We start from the raw sequence: 14,373 nt of genomic DNA on the forward strand, positions 1-14,373 counted from the left end.
CCCTACTTTTACCACTCTTGGGCCACCAACTCAGACACCTGCATTACAGTAGAGAGAGTTCAGGTGGGGCAACACATTTCTTTATAAATACAAACAGACCTGTGGGCTGCAGTCGTGTTATTCAACACAACTGTGGCGTTCAAATGAATGTTTAATCAGCGTGAGGAGCCTGGTGACGGTAACTTTTGGAAATGAAGGCTCAAGTCTCCTACTTCCTGTCGACACACACAGCCTCACGCCGTGTGTGCTGAGGGCACTTCCGCTCCATGGATGGTCCGTTTATGTGACCACAGCGTTAACCAACACCAGGGCGAGGTGTCGCTGATAACGGAAATACATTCACTGAAAAGCTGCCTCGCTTAACTGAAAAGCCCTGACAACATAACCTAGCCGACATTGTGCGTGACAGCAGCAGCAGCAGATTGCAGTCAATCACCCTCTCTGCAGAGCGGATGATACGCTGCAGCCTGCACTTGTCCTTGGCAGATGCAGCAGCCGATGCTCAGCTCCCACTTGACATGCAGGTAACAAAACAGGATGCAACTCCTGGATTGGGACACAGCTACAGACTCTGATGCGCTGATGAAGGGCTGCACAGTATTATATATTAGGGCTGCATTATTTACTCCTCTATTCAGCTACGGACGCAAAAGACGTGGTGACGTTGAACATGAGAAGCCAAATGCAGATAGCGCCCTCTGCTGTTTAAAAAATAGTATTGCGATTCATCTCTTCATCTTATCGATTTGACATGTCACTTATATATATCGATTTTTAACTGCATTGCGAGGTATCGTTACATCCCTATTTACAACAAATGCGTAGCTCAGTTTCCTGGACCAAACAAATCACTGCCACAAAGGCAAAACAAAGCCGCGCAGGTCAAGATAGATGTGCTTGTCAAAACTGTAAATAGATCCGGGCCCAGATTACCACTGCTGGGTTAAACGTGCCACTAACTGGGCGCTGCTTGGGATCTTTTTCCATGAAAGTCGCACCAGACACCCTGTCCATAGGCTCAATCACCATTGTGTTACGTCATTCGGCGATAGTGGTTAGTAAGGGGTAAGCATTACTTAGTTTCGGCACGGAACGTCTTGAACGACGAGCCTCCTTCACACAGGGCTCACATGCTGCTGGGGAAACGGAATCACAGGTGAAAAAATTCTAAACGCGACTGTAAATGTAAAGCTCATGATGAATGTTAACAGAGCAGACAGATGGAGAGAGGAAGGGCGGGACAGGCTGCTGTGTGCAGGTACGGCAGAAGTAGTTTTGTGAACAAACACACTCGTGTGGTGGAGAGTGCAGCACAATTCAAATGGTGAAATGGAGTATAACCTTCTTTAAATAGGGTAATGTACCCTATATTATAATTGCAGTATACCAAGCAGTATAGTATACTAAGTTCAGATATCTTGAAGTCTGCAGAGGACAGAGCAGTGAATGAGGATAATAATAAGAAAGTCTTGCATTACTTCCCCAAATATTCTTTATTGCTCAGAACAATGTTGCTCACAAATGCAGTTCAGTGTTTCCCACGGGTCTGAAATATAGTTGGTATGATAAAAACTGTGATGCAGACTCGCTGCTGTGAGGGGGGAAAAGCACTGGCACAGAGAGAGGGACGGAGTTAGGGAAGGAGCAGGTGATCACAGGCTGAAGTGATATTGTGAAATAAAACTTAGTTTGATCATGAAGCCTGATGCTCCTCTACAGCTCTGTGGTTTATCACTGAAATATATGAACTACATAGCAGACTGGAGTCTCTGTTAACAGTGACAGACAGAAAGATCTGCACGCACAGATAAACGTTATAAAACATCCATGTTCTCCCTACGCTGCATTATTATAAACTATGATGACCTGATCGGAGGTTACAGCTCCTGCTCGTGTCATTCACAGCGTGTTGGGACGTAGTTTATACTTTATAGTAATTGTATGCAGAAATATGCACAGATCGCGACCCATTGAGCTAGGTACAGAGCATGAGAAACACACACTGCTCGTCTCCTAATGCCTGTGGTTAACAAGGGAAAAGAATTAGAATCCTGATTTTTGCTGTTGATTACCATGGCAACGATTAAAGCTTTGAAGCATTCGGGTCAGCCCAAAGTAATATCCACCATTTGCACTTCAATGCAATACGTGTGTCTCTCTCTCTGTTTCTTTGCAGAGCATGTGTGACTTTCAGTAGGTGAAACCTCCCCGCGATATCAGAACGAACAGGTAGGGGAGGGGCTAGATTGCCCAGTGCCACTATTTAATCGATCGTGGGTGGCGTCGATCTCTCGGATGGATAAAAAAATGCTTAAATGGTCCGCCAAACATACTTGGGCGGCCGTAATTATGGGCGCCCAAGTAAAGTCTGTTACTGTGTTCAAAATCGGATACTATATACTATATACTACATACTGCATGCTGCATACTGTGTTCAGCGGTAGTATGTAGTATGGAGAAGCTTTTCAAATTCCTTTTGCAGTATGCTGCCAGGCACCAGTTTCCGGGTTTGTACAAACCAAACCACCGCTTCTTTAGCTATAGGCCCCCTTTCTGCTGGAATGCTGCAGCTGTTCGCTATTTTAACTGTGGTTGTGATGTTCCAGCGCTTTTGGTCAAATCAGTACGTACTGCTGGTATAGCATTGCATTCGTGTGGGAAACACTGCAGTTCACTTAGCTCCAAACAGGGCAGGCTCCACCTCCCAATACGCATGAAGGCCTTTACCTCATTTCATTCCTATTTTTCCACAAATGACACATTAGTTTCTTTAAAATAATGTTTTCTCTGCTAAGATATGTTCCCTTACATTGACAGTAGAAAAAAGAGAGCTACAATCATGTTTTGATTGCAGTGCCCATTTTCATTTTGTAATACCATTACTGTAAAAAAAAACTGATATACATTTTCGGTCATATCGCCCATCTCTAGTTTCATCTGGGTTTAATGATGAGTGATATTACACAGAGGAAGCATATATAAGGTGAAAAGAATCTGTCTGAGCACAGAACCTTGTGGAACAATAATGTGGAACAATAATGCAGCCCATCAACAGAGCACAAACAGAGAACTGACTGCTATGCGTACAGAGTCTGTGTGTCACCTGCCTGTAAACAAGAATGTGATGCAGCAGATAATGTCAGCTGAATGATTGAGGCATTCAGTTATGAGAGGTGCCTTTTCGAGTGAGTGTATTCACGTTATCAGCGCCACCTCAGCCATGTGCTAGGTACCCCTGTGTGTACGTATGCAAATGAGCGGAGTGTATGTGCTGCGGAATGTATCCCATAGTGGCTCCTTTGCAGTGCAGAGTCAGTGTCTGAGTAGGCATGCAGTACAACACAGTTAGCTTTTCTCTAAAAAGGTTCGGTCATGGGGCTGGTCCTGCTGATAAATATACATTTGAACATTGTTAGAAATGGTTGATTACATAAATGTTACATGATTACATAAACTGCAGTCTCTTCCTTTTTTCCATGCGGATGTCAGAGTGGTGGCAGAAGGGGCTGAACCACAATTGGTAAAACCAGAATTGGGGTTTTAAGTATTAAAAAAATACACATGCACATAAAAAATGTACATTATAAATATAACACATTTATATATATATATATACTGTATATATACTGTATATATACTGTATATATAGTTTTTTTCTATCACAATATATTACAGAAAAAAAATATCGCAATATACGTTTTCACCAATATCGTGCATCCCTAATTGAGTCTGTATGGTAAGTATGGTTTCGTATAACTACATGTCATTTGTATTATATTGCTTGAATATTTGAATTCAGTGTTTTTTAGTCTCTGTTTTAGGAAACAAAATGTTCCCATTTATTCAAACTGTCTACTGCTATTGGTTAAGGCGTTCTATTTTAAGAAATCTTTAAATAGGAGCAAGCAGTTGCAGCCCCCAAACCCCAAGGACTTTTTAAAGGAAAGTCTTGAAGGAGGAATGAGTTGCAGCCAATTCTGATTCCAAAGGGTGTTGCCATGCTAGTCTCCAAAATACCCCCTCCTCTTGCAAAGTATCATATATTAAGTAAATAAAATTTATTGTGAACCAAGTGTTATAATTTTAGATGTACCTGGAGTACATTTATTTTCTGCCCAGGTAATAAAAGGAAGTATTTGGTCCTGTGTGGGACTTCTGTAGGTTTGTAACTGATCTCCCATCTTTTGTTTCCAGTTCAAAGTTGAGCAGTGGTTCAGGGACAGGAAGGAGCTCCAGGCCAGGCAGGACTAGTGATCCACCCTGGTTCCTGTCTGGCTCTGACACACTTGGCAGACTGGCAGGCAACACCCTTGGGTAAGTTCTGGCAGGGTTGACAGAGACAAACATTCCTGGGAATTTACATTGTTTTAAGCAGAGCACCAAATATGCTGCAAGTTAGGGGTGTATTCCCAGCTAAATTCATCATTCCAAATAACTTTAGAGTGCTTAAAATAGATTTTATACATGTGTCTACCAAATTAAATTCATCAAAAGAATGGCCATTTTTTCCCACTCCACTAAATTTGCAATATGCAGTCTAATACAAGGACTTTTGTTGCAGTCAATCACTGGAGAATTGATGCCCCTTTGAAAATATTGTTCTTGTGGCCCATGTTATTGAAGTTGTGCAGAAGTGAATACAATGAGGGTAAGCCTCTAAATGTGCCCCCTTACATTTAGATGTTAAGCTACAAAGAATTGGTATTTCTGAAATCCAAAATATGTACTTAGTACATTTGATACATAAACCTTATTTCTTATAGCATCTGATTTAAAATAGGATGATGATGCTGAATTTCCCTTTCTCTGATGTCATTAGTGCTGAAACGCTTGGTGCTTAGATAACTGCATGTTTTCAGTCTGCTCTGTTAGTCAGATGGTGCACGTGGCAGTCGTCTCTGACCATGGCCTTGCCTTATATGTAACAGGAGTCGCTGGAGCTCTGGCGTAAATGGTGGTGGAGGAGGTGGAAGTGGAGGAGGAGCAGGGGGAAGTGGAGCAGGAGGTGGCAGCAGTGGTGGAGGTGGAGGTGGAGGAGGAGGTGGAGGTGGAGGCTCATCGGGAAGGTCTTCAACAACAGCCCGTGATTCCCGTCGGCAAACCAGGGTGATCCGTACAGGAAGGGATCGTGGCTCAGGCCTTCTAGGTAGCCAGCCTCAGCCAGTCATACCAGCTTCTGTCATTCCTGAAGAACTAATTACTCAGGTACGGATTTCTTAGCATGCCTGCATCTTCGCAAAGCCATTGTTGTAATTTTTATTTCAACCCTTTCCATACTGAAACAGATTGTACAGTTAAAAGTTCACATTTACTTGCTAATCAACAGTCACAAGTAGGTTTAAATACAAAAAGTTTTCATTGTTCTTAAACTTTTCCTACAGGCCCAGGTCGTTCTTCAAGGGAAGTCCAGGAGTGTTATCATAAGGGAACTCCAGAGGACCAACCTGGATGTGAACCTTGCAGTCAACAACCTGCTGAGCCGGGATGATGAAGATGGAGATGATGGAGATGACACTGCTAGCGAGTCTTACCTCCCTGGAGGTTTGGCAAAAAAATTTTTTTTAAATGGGGACAGATGGGAAAGTTGCTTTCATAAAGTGATGAACATTGTTATGACCTAGAAAATATTATACAAAATCAGAGAAAGAATCATGTTTTTTTTTTTTTTAATATATATATATATATATTCTCTAACAATGCAACCTTTTGTGCCTTTGTCCTGTTCAGAGGACCTGATGTCCCTGTTAGATGCAGACATTCACTCAGCTCATCCCAGCGTGATTATTGATGCTGATGCCATGTTCTCAGAGGACATCAGCTACTTTGGCTACCCCTCTTTTAGACGCTCCTCCCTATCTCGCCTGGGATCCTCCAGAGGTAACTCATCATTGCTTCTCTCACTAGAAGAGGGAAGGCAGGGTGATACAGGGGCTGTGGTTACAACTCTGGTGACAGCTTTGGGTCTGTGGATGGAGCTTTAATAGCTTTGAGTGAGACAGGCGTTGTCTTAGAAGCAAAGCTGTTTTTTTATTATTATTATTTTTTCTAAAATGACAACTGTAGGGCTTAAGTAAAAAAAAACACAAAACACTGTTAACAAGGATTTTTTTCCCTTCTGCTCAATGCAAGCTTAGCTGTAGTATAGGTTTTAAACAAATACAGTATTAATGACATACAAGGGTTCAGCTTGTTTGCTTGGGACATTTTTTCTTCAGATTGTTTTAGGCTGATTGGAGGTCATGCTTTACAGACTATATATGTTTGGTGTTGAATGCTGCATGGCTGTAGTACATACTGTGAGCTCTCTGAGAAAGGCCCGCTAGGCCCACCTATCTTGACAAGGAACCTTTGAGCCAGTGTAATCTAAAAACGTACCTAGCCCACGTGTAGCCCATATGCATGCCTGTTTCTGTCTATTCACTTCTTCCTGTACGTCACATTTTTCACATGAGCCCGCAACTGACTCACTCGCCTGTAATTTAGACTCCCTCTCAATCTTCTGTACTGCAATTTTTATTTGCATTACAGTGATTCTAAAGAATCTATCTCTCTCTCTATTCTTAAAACTATGTTGACGGGTCTTTCCCAGAGAGTGGCTTACTTCTGTCCCACTGGTGTGACCTTATTGCATACCAGTTCTCCTTCTTCCCTTAGAGCGAGACTCAGAGCTGTTGCGTGAGCGTGAGTCTGTACTGAGGTTACGCGAACGCCGTTGGTTGGATGGAGCCTCATTTGACACAGAGAGAGGCTCCACCAGCCGGGAGGGTGAGCCCAGCTTGGACAAGAAGAGCATCCCAGTCCAGAGCCCTGTTTCCTTGGGAGAGGAGCTTCAGTGGTGGCCTGACAAGGTAGGGCGAACCCCAACAGAGGTTGATTTAATGTCTGAGGTGCTTATATAAATTAAGAAATGTATTTGTGTTACATTTATAAAGATATATGGCAGAAATACAAACCTTGCCAGTGACATTGCAAGTGAAATTTTGTTTAATTCTACTTTTCCTTTGATTATCTTGTGATGTGTCTGCAACTGCATGGTAGTCCTGTAGTGACAATTCAGTTCATCAGAGATTTAGACCTTATTTTTGATTTATTTGACATCTACTGAGATCCTTAACTTGCTTTCCAGGATGGTGTGAAGTTTGTGAGCATCGGAGCCATGTTCTCTGAGCTAGTGGCTGTCAGCTCCAAAGGAGAACTTTATCAGTGGAAGTGGAACGAACCTGAGCCCTACAGGAATGCACAGGTAGAGAATTCAACCTGTGTGAATAGAATTGACAAAAGGCTGTGCTGTATTTTATAATGAAATACAATATGCATCTGTCTGTTACAGCATGTTGGAGAGCTAGTATCGCTAACTTTTCTTTCATTTGTCCCACAAGAATCCTTCCATTCATCACCCACGCGTGTCCTTCCTAGGCCTGGCTAATGAGAAGATTACCTTATTATCTGCCAATAGCATCAGAGCCACTGTGGCTACAGAGGCCAACAAGGTGGATTATTATTTCTCCTTTTTAACACACAAAATTGTGCACAGATTGGTTTTTTCGTAGCACTATTTGCTGTTGAGTAAGTTGTGTACCATAAGATTTTAATCGATTAACCAAATTCTTGTATAGTTACAGGTTTACATTTTTATGTAATGACTTGTTCATTAACCCATGTTTGTGTGACATAGGTGGCAACCTGGGTAGATGACACACTTAGTACAGTGGCCTCTAAGTTGGAGCACAGTGCTCAGGCTTTCCCTGAGCTGCAGGGGGAACGTATGGTGTCACTGCATTGCTGTGCCCTCTACACGTGTGCACAGCTGGATAATAGCCTCTTCTGGTGGTGAGAAGAAATACATCTTTTCTATGAAACAACATTGAATGGGACTGTAATCCTTTTTGATTTTAATAATAAAATTGGCACTCTTGTAAGTTTAACAAGAGGGATCAACAAAATCATATGGAAAATATTCTGTCCTTGCATATTATTAGGTGTAATGTTTCCCGTACATAGACTGGCCCAGGTAGATAAAATTCAAATTCAATCAAGACTCATTCATAATGCACACGAACCAAGCGACATTCAGAATAATTTTGTGCACAAAATTGTGCAACACTTTTTGCAAAGAGGGCCCTCATCCCCCACTTTTGCCAGAAATAATTTGTACATGACTACAATTTTGAGTGGTCCTTAATTGCTGTGAAAAGTTAGATTTAAGTCTGTTTTTTTTAATTTAATGTTTTATTTTAAGATACAGTATAAATTAGAATTTTATTGTTAACAGTTTTTATTTTGACATATGGATGTAAATCCTACAGAAGCCCTTACCGGACATACATCCATATGTGTATTTTTTATAAATTTTTTTACTCAGTTTTACTCAGTTTGATTTAATTGCCAGTTTTTTTCTTGAGATCTCAACTCATTTATCACATTATCTCGAGATAACCACCATAATGTCAGATGATTATAACTCGTATCCCCAGAGTTGCAAAAGCACAAAACAAACATAGAAACAGGCTTAACTTACCTCATTAGTGTGGCCAATGGCAGCACGGCATGTCGTGGTCTGTAATATCACAGTGAGCAACCCATTGTTTTGTTTTCTAGATTGCTGGAAAATTATCCCATGAACATGAGAAAACCAGCTTCGTTATTTCTCTAGATAATGAGCTAAATGTATCTGTAATAATGAGAAAACCAGGTTTATTATCCTGAGATAACGAGAAAACAACTGGAAAATTACTTGTTATCATGGGAAACCAGAGTAAATAAAATGTATGGATACAAGTCTGCTAAAGGCTTCTGTTGTTTTCAACAGTTACTCATAAACCTTTGTTTGAACATAAGTGATTTGACAGTGATGTCTTTAGTTTTTTGGTTCCCAAATCTAGCTGCCTCCAGCTGCCTTGCAAGATAACATGATTTGGTTGGACACGGAGAAGGTTACTGAAGTACAGAACAGGAGAAGTTAACCCAAATGTTAATCTTAAAACCTGTAGCACTTGAAATTATTGTTACAGGATATAAGTGTGCCATTTAACAGATATGTGGCATTTAACAGAATCGTTTGCTTAGTAGTGCTAAGAAAGCTGAAATGTAACCAACTTGCAGCTATTTTGGTCATGTCTTGGTTTTTGCGCAATGGACTGAAATTAGATGAATAGATGCATAGAAGAAACACAAGATAAGATGGTTACAAGATAATTGCTTACCATGATGTATACAGTTGCTGTGGTATAAACTGTCATATCACATTGCACGTTTGCCCCTCTTCTTCTGAGATATACAATGGGGACATGTTGCAAGCTAAAAGAATTGACAAAGACACCAATGTCAAGCCTTTGCTAAATGTCAGGTCAAAAGGAGAATTCAAAGGGAAAAGAGTTTATTTGGGAACAGTAAAAATGTCATTGGAACATTCCCAATTTACTGCTTGCATCTGTCTGCAGGGGTGTTGTGCCTTTTAGTCAACGGAAGAAGATGCTTGAAAAGGCGAGAGCCAAAAACAAAAAGCCAAAGTCCAGTGCTGGCATCTCCTCAATACCTAACATCACTGTGGGGACACAGGTAGGACAAAAGTTTTCATTGCAGGCTTTAGCCTGCTTCATATTAAGTTATCAAGCTTTTCTAAATAACATAATATCTGCTCTGAGTTTATATTCTAGATGTTTTTCTTAGCTTTGAAAATGGTATAAACTCAATATAAGCCTTGAAGTAATTGTAAAAGAAATGTACATGTTTCCTCCTTAGGTGTGTTTGAGAAATAACCCCCTCTACCATGCTGGTGCAGTGGCCTTCTCTGTCAATGCTGGGATTCCCAAAGTAGGAGTCCTTTTGGAATCTGTCTGGAACATGAATGACAGTTGCAGATTCCAGCTACGCTCACCAGAGAGCCTAAAGAACATGGACAAGACCACTAAGACCCAGGAAATTAAGTAAGTAATCATTTTTTGAAAAAAAGCCTCACATTTTTGGGTCAGAATCAGGAAATATAATTGTCACCTGCCACCCTGGCGGATAGGTTTGTTGTCTTTTTTTGTTTGCCACTTCTAAAATTTTGTTAGACAGCTGTAGAATAAAAACATGAATTTCAGGCTGTATTGACCCACAGAATTATTATATTATATATATAATAATTAGTAAATAAACCCTACTAAGTATTAAAAGTTAATGAGGATGACAGAATCATAAGGCGCATAGCCGTATGCTTATATTAAGAAATATGGCGGACAGCTGAAAAACATCAGAAATTTAGAAGTGAATTTGTAAAGGAGCTAAGTTAATATTACTAGATTATTACTTGAATTGCAAAATCAGTAAAAGCTGCTAAAGGTTCGTTCATTCTACCATGAGAATGGCTCTAAATTTACAAAAGTATTGGCCAGGAAAACAATAAGTAGATTTCCACAAAAATACCATAGAGAGCAGACAGGATAAGATCCAGGCAGTCTTTGAATCTTTAAACAAATGACTTTACTCTACTACAACCAGGGATGAGGACCAGATTGTCTTTGTTTTTGGAGGCCCTACAATAACCAGTTATAACTGAAGATCAGAATAGTGTCCTTGTTGCAGAAATAACTGATAAAGAATTAACAAAGACAATTAATAGACAAATTCCGAACATATTACCAAGAACTGACCTTTGTACAGCTGAGTGTTACAAAGTATTCAAAACGTAACTCATACCTATGTTACTAACCACATACAACTGGGCACTTCAATAAGCAGAGACCCCTGATACTTGGAAAGAGCCTGTCATATGCCTAATACCTAAGGAGGGAAAAAGATAAGATTGAGTGTGGATCATATAGGCAGTAGGGGTTGATTTCAACATTGAATGAAATTGTTCATATATACACTTCTGTAATGGCTAGGAGGATGAAATAACTTGTCCCTAGTTTCATTCACAACAATCAGACAGTATTCATACACATGCACCATTCATAGGATAACATAAGGAGCACATTGCATATAACGGATAATATTCAGATTCTGTCACCTGGCAATATCTTTATGAAGTTTTGTAAGAAATTGAGTTTAATGAATTAAAGATAAACCATTTTAAGGCTCCATGACAACCCCACAGCAAGAATCAAAATTAATGGTCACGTATTCAAATCCTTTACACTCGAAAGAGGAGAAAGACAAGGCGGCCGCTGGTCCCCACTTATCTTTGTACTTTAGAACCACTAGCCTAAGATATTGAACAGAGACAAAATTTAGGGTATTGACAAGACTCACATTTGAGGCCTTATTTTTAAATACTACATTCAAGATATTCAAACTAAATTTTTCATAACTAAACCCTTTTCCCATGGTTTCTTATGGCAAGTCAATTGGGTATCTGCTCTATTTTCGAGATATAATTTTTTTATATAGCCAAAAAACATATATTATTTGAACAATTGTTTATTAGAACAAATTATCTGTGGGTCAAAATACATCATGTTCACTGTCTCTTTCTGAAAGATTCCAGAAATTAACGGAATTACATTTGAAAGCCTCTAATAGGCCAATTGTCACAATTTAAAGATAATTAGGAATGCACTTAAGTTTTAGTGGGGACTTCATCAGTATTTAAGGGCATGTAATTAGTGACAGTGCTTTTTGTGCTCAATACAAAAGAGGAAAAAGCACCTTAGCCAAGACCTCAGAAAAATATTTGGGGCCCTCCACAAGTCTGGTTAGGAGAGTCATAACAAAGAAGTCCCTCAGGACAACGACCCTATGGATAACTCCACAAAGTTGTGACCAAAATGGATGGCATTTGAGTGGACTTAGAATTAACACAAGAGTTGTATGGCAACATGAAGTATGGGGAGTTGTGAAAGTTTCAATGTCTTAAGCCTAGGTGTATTTAAATATATGTATTTAGAATATTTGACAAAAACTATGACTCTCAGTTTTGGTGGAACCTCGTACCCTTGCTATGGCCCGCCAAGGTGTGGGTAAACCAGACTACGGTCAGGGGCGTGTTTATTTCTGCAGATTTATTTTTTGCCCCTATGACTGTTAACTTTGGGGCTTGCTACAGTTCCATATCTGACCACAGTTCTACATGGGTAATTGTGGGGCACTCTGGGGTTCCTGTGAGCAGAGATCCACTGCCCAGCCAAGACCCGAGTCAGCCAGTCAAGATGGTGCTAGGCCTGCACTAAAAATCCCAGGGCTGGTCACGCTGATAAAACTTTTTAATGAAAATAGTTAAAAATGGTAGACGACATACTTTATAAGTAATGTAAGAATGTTTTTTTTTTTTTAAGAAACGTGTTGCTCCACCATGTATGGTAAAGTGAGGGGTATTAAACTTGTGTGGTGTTAAACTTGTGTATCAAAGAAATACTTGTTTGATTTGTTTGCTTAACCACATGCGCTTAAAGCACAAGGAGAAGCCAGCGGAGACACACAATCATTTGCTAGCCCTGTTAGCACACATTGTTGTGATTATACCAGAGCGGAGAAGATTAGCCTCCAGTAACAAAAATGGTGACTGGAGATATGCTCCCATGAAGTGTTGTGGAAGGAGAAGGCTTCCGTGAGCTGAAGGCGTTTGTTGAGCATAAGTACAACCATCACTCCGGACAACAGCTACGAGAGTGGAAAAAATGTATGCGTTAGTAATGAAAGCGTTAGTTTGCTCAGTAAGCCTATTTTTATTATCATCATCATTAAGTTGAACGTATTATTCACGGCTCATCATTGAGTGATGTTAATTTAATATTTATTTTAACTTGGAATGTATGCTGTTGATTTAAAGTTAGGTGATAAGCAACACAGACCGGAGGTCCATACAGTCCGCTACTGCTGTGACGTTACAACGTTAATTGAAGGGCCTGTTACAGTTGTTCAATAAATGCAATTGAAGGGCCCGTTAAGGTTGTGCTCTCTTAGAGGCATATAGCCTACTATTTCCGGGCCGGGAGGTCAGTTTCCGAAGTATGTCTTTTTTTAACAGTAAAAAAATATATAATTTGCTCGAGAGTACTCGAATTACTTGCTCGTAAGGTAATAAGATTCCTCAAATATTGATATCACTGGAAGTGCCCATCCCTAGTATGAAGGCATAGTATGTATACATCTGACAATGGAGGATGGAAAAGCTGACTTTATCTTTACATTTGAAATTGGACATATTCTTATCCCACAGGGAAAAGTAGGTGATATGCGTCAAACCTGTGAGACCTTGTTTTATCAAGATGCTGAATTGAGGGAGGTCGTGTGGGACTGCGTCCTGGCATGGCTGCGTAGCGAGGAGCTCCACAGAGCTAAACACTAAATACCCCTCTAAAAGTAAGACAGTGCATTTATGAAAGTCTAACATTGATTTGAACGACTTGAGACAATGCCAGGTGATGAGACAATCCACGCAGGGGAAAAGGAAGGAAGATGAAGAATCAGTAGCTACCGGGAAGACCCGGTTTGATGCAGCTACAGAGCTAGCTAGCATCAAGACCATCAAGACCATGCCGCAGGAAATCACGACTGGTGTAGGTGGAATGAAAAGGGGTATTGATTCCCTCCAGACTACAGTTCGGGAATAGAATTACAGAGGCTGAAACCCGCATCTCCTCTTTGGATGAAGGATGCAACACAAAAGAGTAAACGGTAACTTGTGTGAAGTTGTGAAAAATGTGGTACAACTTCAGGAAAGGGTGACATAGTTTGAGGATGCAGGATGCTTTAACAATGTCCGTATAGTTGGTGTTTTGGAAAACTCAGAGAAAAGAGACGTGGGCGCATTTGTGTGTACATTGTTGGTGGAAGGACTTGGTTTGCACATTGATGGAGGATTTCAGATCCATAAAGCCCACAGGTGTCAACCTAAGCCAAACCCAGAAGCAAGGTATAGTCTGCATATTCTGGCCAAATTCTTTCATTTCAGCGCAAGGATGCGGCGCTACAAGCTGCCCATGAGAAGTGAAGTGTTGAATGTCAGGGCCGGTACATATACCTAAGACAAGACTTAAAGATATAGTACAGAACCCCATAAAAATGATGAAGTCAATCGTCAACTCCGAACAATGAAGGACATCTCATATGCCATGCTGTACCCGTTGCACTGGCCTACTTTATACATTTGGTGTGGCTAATGTTAAGGTTGACTTAAAAAGGACATTACATTGGACTTCACTATACTAAACTATCTGATATGCACAACTATTAGGGTACAAGTACATACAAAATAAGGGCTAACCTTCACATTCCATGTTTGAGGGGGCACAGGTCATTCAGTTGAACCTTTCGATATGAAAAGCAAAACAGACAGCTCTCCAGCAGGGGGCACATGTGGATTCAGAAGATTCTAAAAAGCTACAGAGGGACTGGCTTGGTCAGATTTTTTTACAGCACATTCTCTTCCAACAAACTAAGGAAGGTGGG

General features: G+C 40.5%; 1 protein-coding gene across 4 annotated transcripts in view; it reads left to right on the forward strand.

The window, feature by feature from the left end:
* The window catches only part of ubr5 (ubiquitin protein ligase E3 component n-recognin 5), an 85,131-nt gene that overhangs the window by 23,146 nt on the left and 47,612 nt on the right, over nucleotides 1-14,373 (forward strand). For all 4 annotated transcript variants that reach the window (XM_069657066.1, XM_069657067.1, XM_069657068.1 and 1 more), the window contains exons 5-14: nucleotides 4,195-4,314; nucleotides 4,929-5,205; nucleotides 5,382-5,541; nucleotides 5,728-5,877; nucleotides 6,637-6,848; nucleotides 7,127-7,243; nucleotides 7,380-7,490; nucleotides 7,676-7,830; nucleotides 9,441-9,558; nucleotides 9,742-9,926. In XM_069657066.1, coding sequence (XP_069513167.1) covers nucleotides 4,195-4,314; nucleotides 4,929-5,205; nucleotides 5,382-5,541; nucleotides 5,728-5,877; nucleotides 6,637-6,848; nucleotides 7,127-7,243; nucleotides 7,380-7,490; nucleotides 7,676-7,830; nucleotides 9,441-9,558; nucleotides 9,742-9,926 — 1,605 coding nt within the window. The remainder of the gene's footprint in view (nucleotides 1-4,194; nucleotides 4,315-4,928; nucleotides 5,206-5,381; nucleotides 5,542-5,727; nucleotides 5,878-6,636; nucleotides 6,849-7,126; nucleotides 7,244-7,379; nucleotides 7,491-7,675; nucleotides 7,831-9,440; nucleotides 9,559-9,741; nucleotides 9,927-14,373) is intronic.

This window comes from Semicossyphus pulcher, unplaced genomic scaffold, assembly GCF_022749685.1.
Source record: "Semicossyphus pulcher isolate SPU_LCO1_2020_fin unplaced genomic scaffold, fSemPul1.0.p SCAF_9, whole genome shotgun sequence".
Taxonomy (NCBI): Eukaryota; Metazoa; Chordata; class Actinopteri; order Labriformes; family Labridae; genus Semicossyphus; species Semicossyphus pulcher.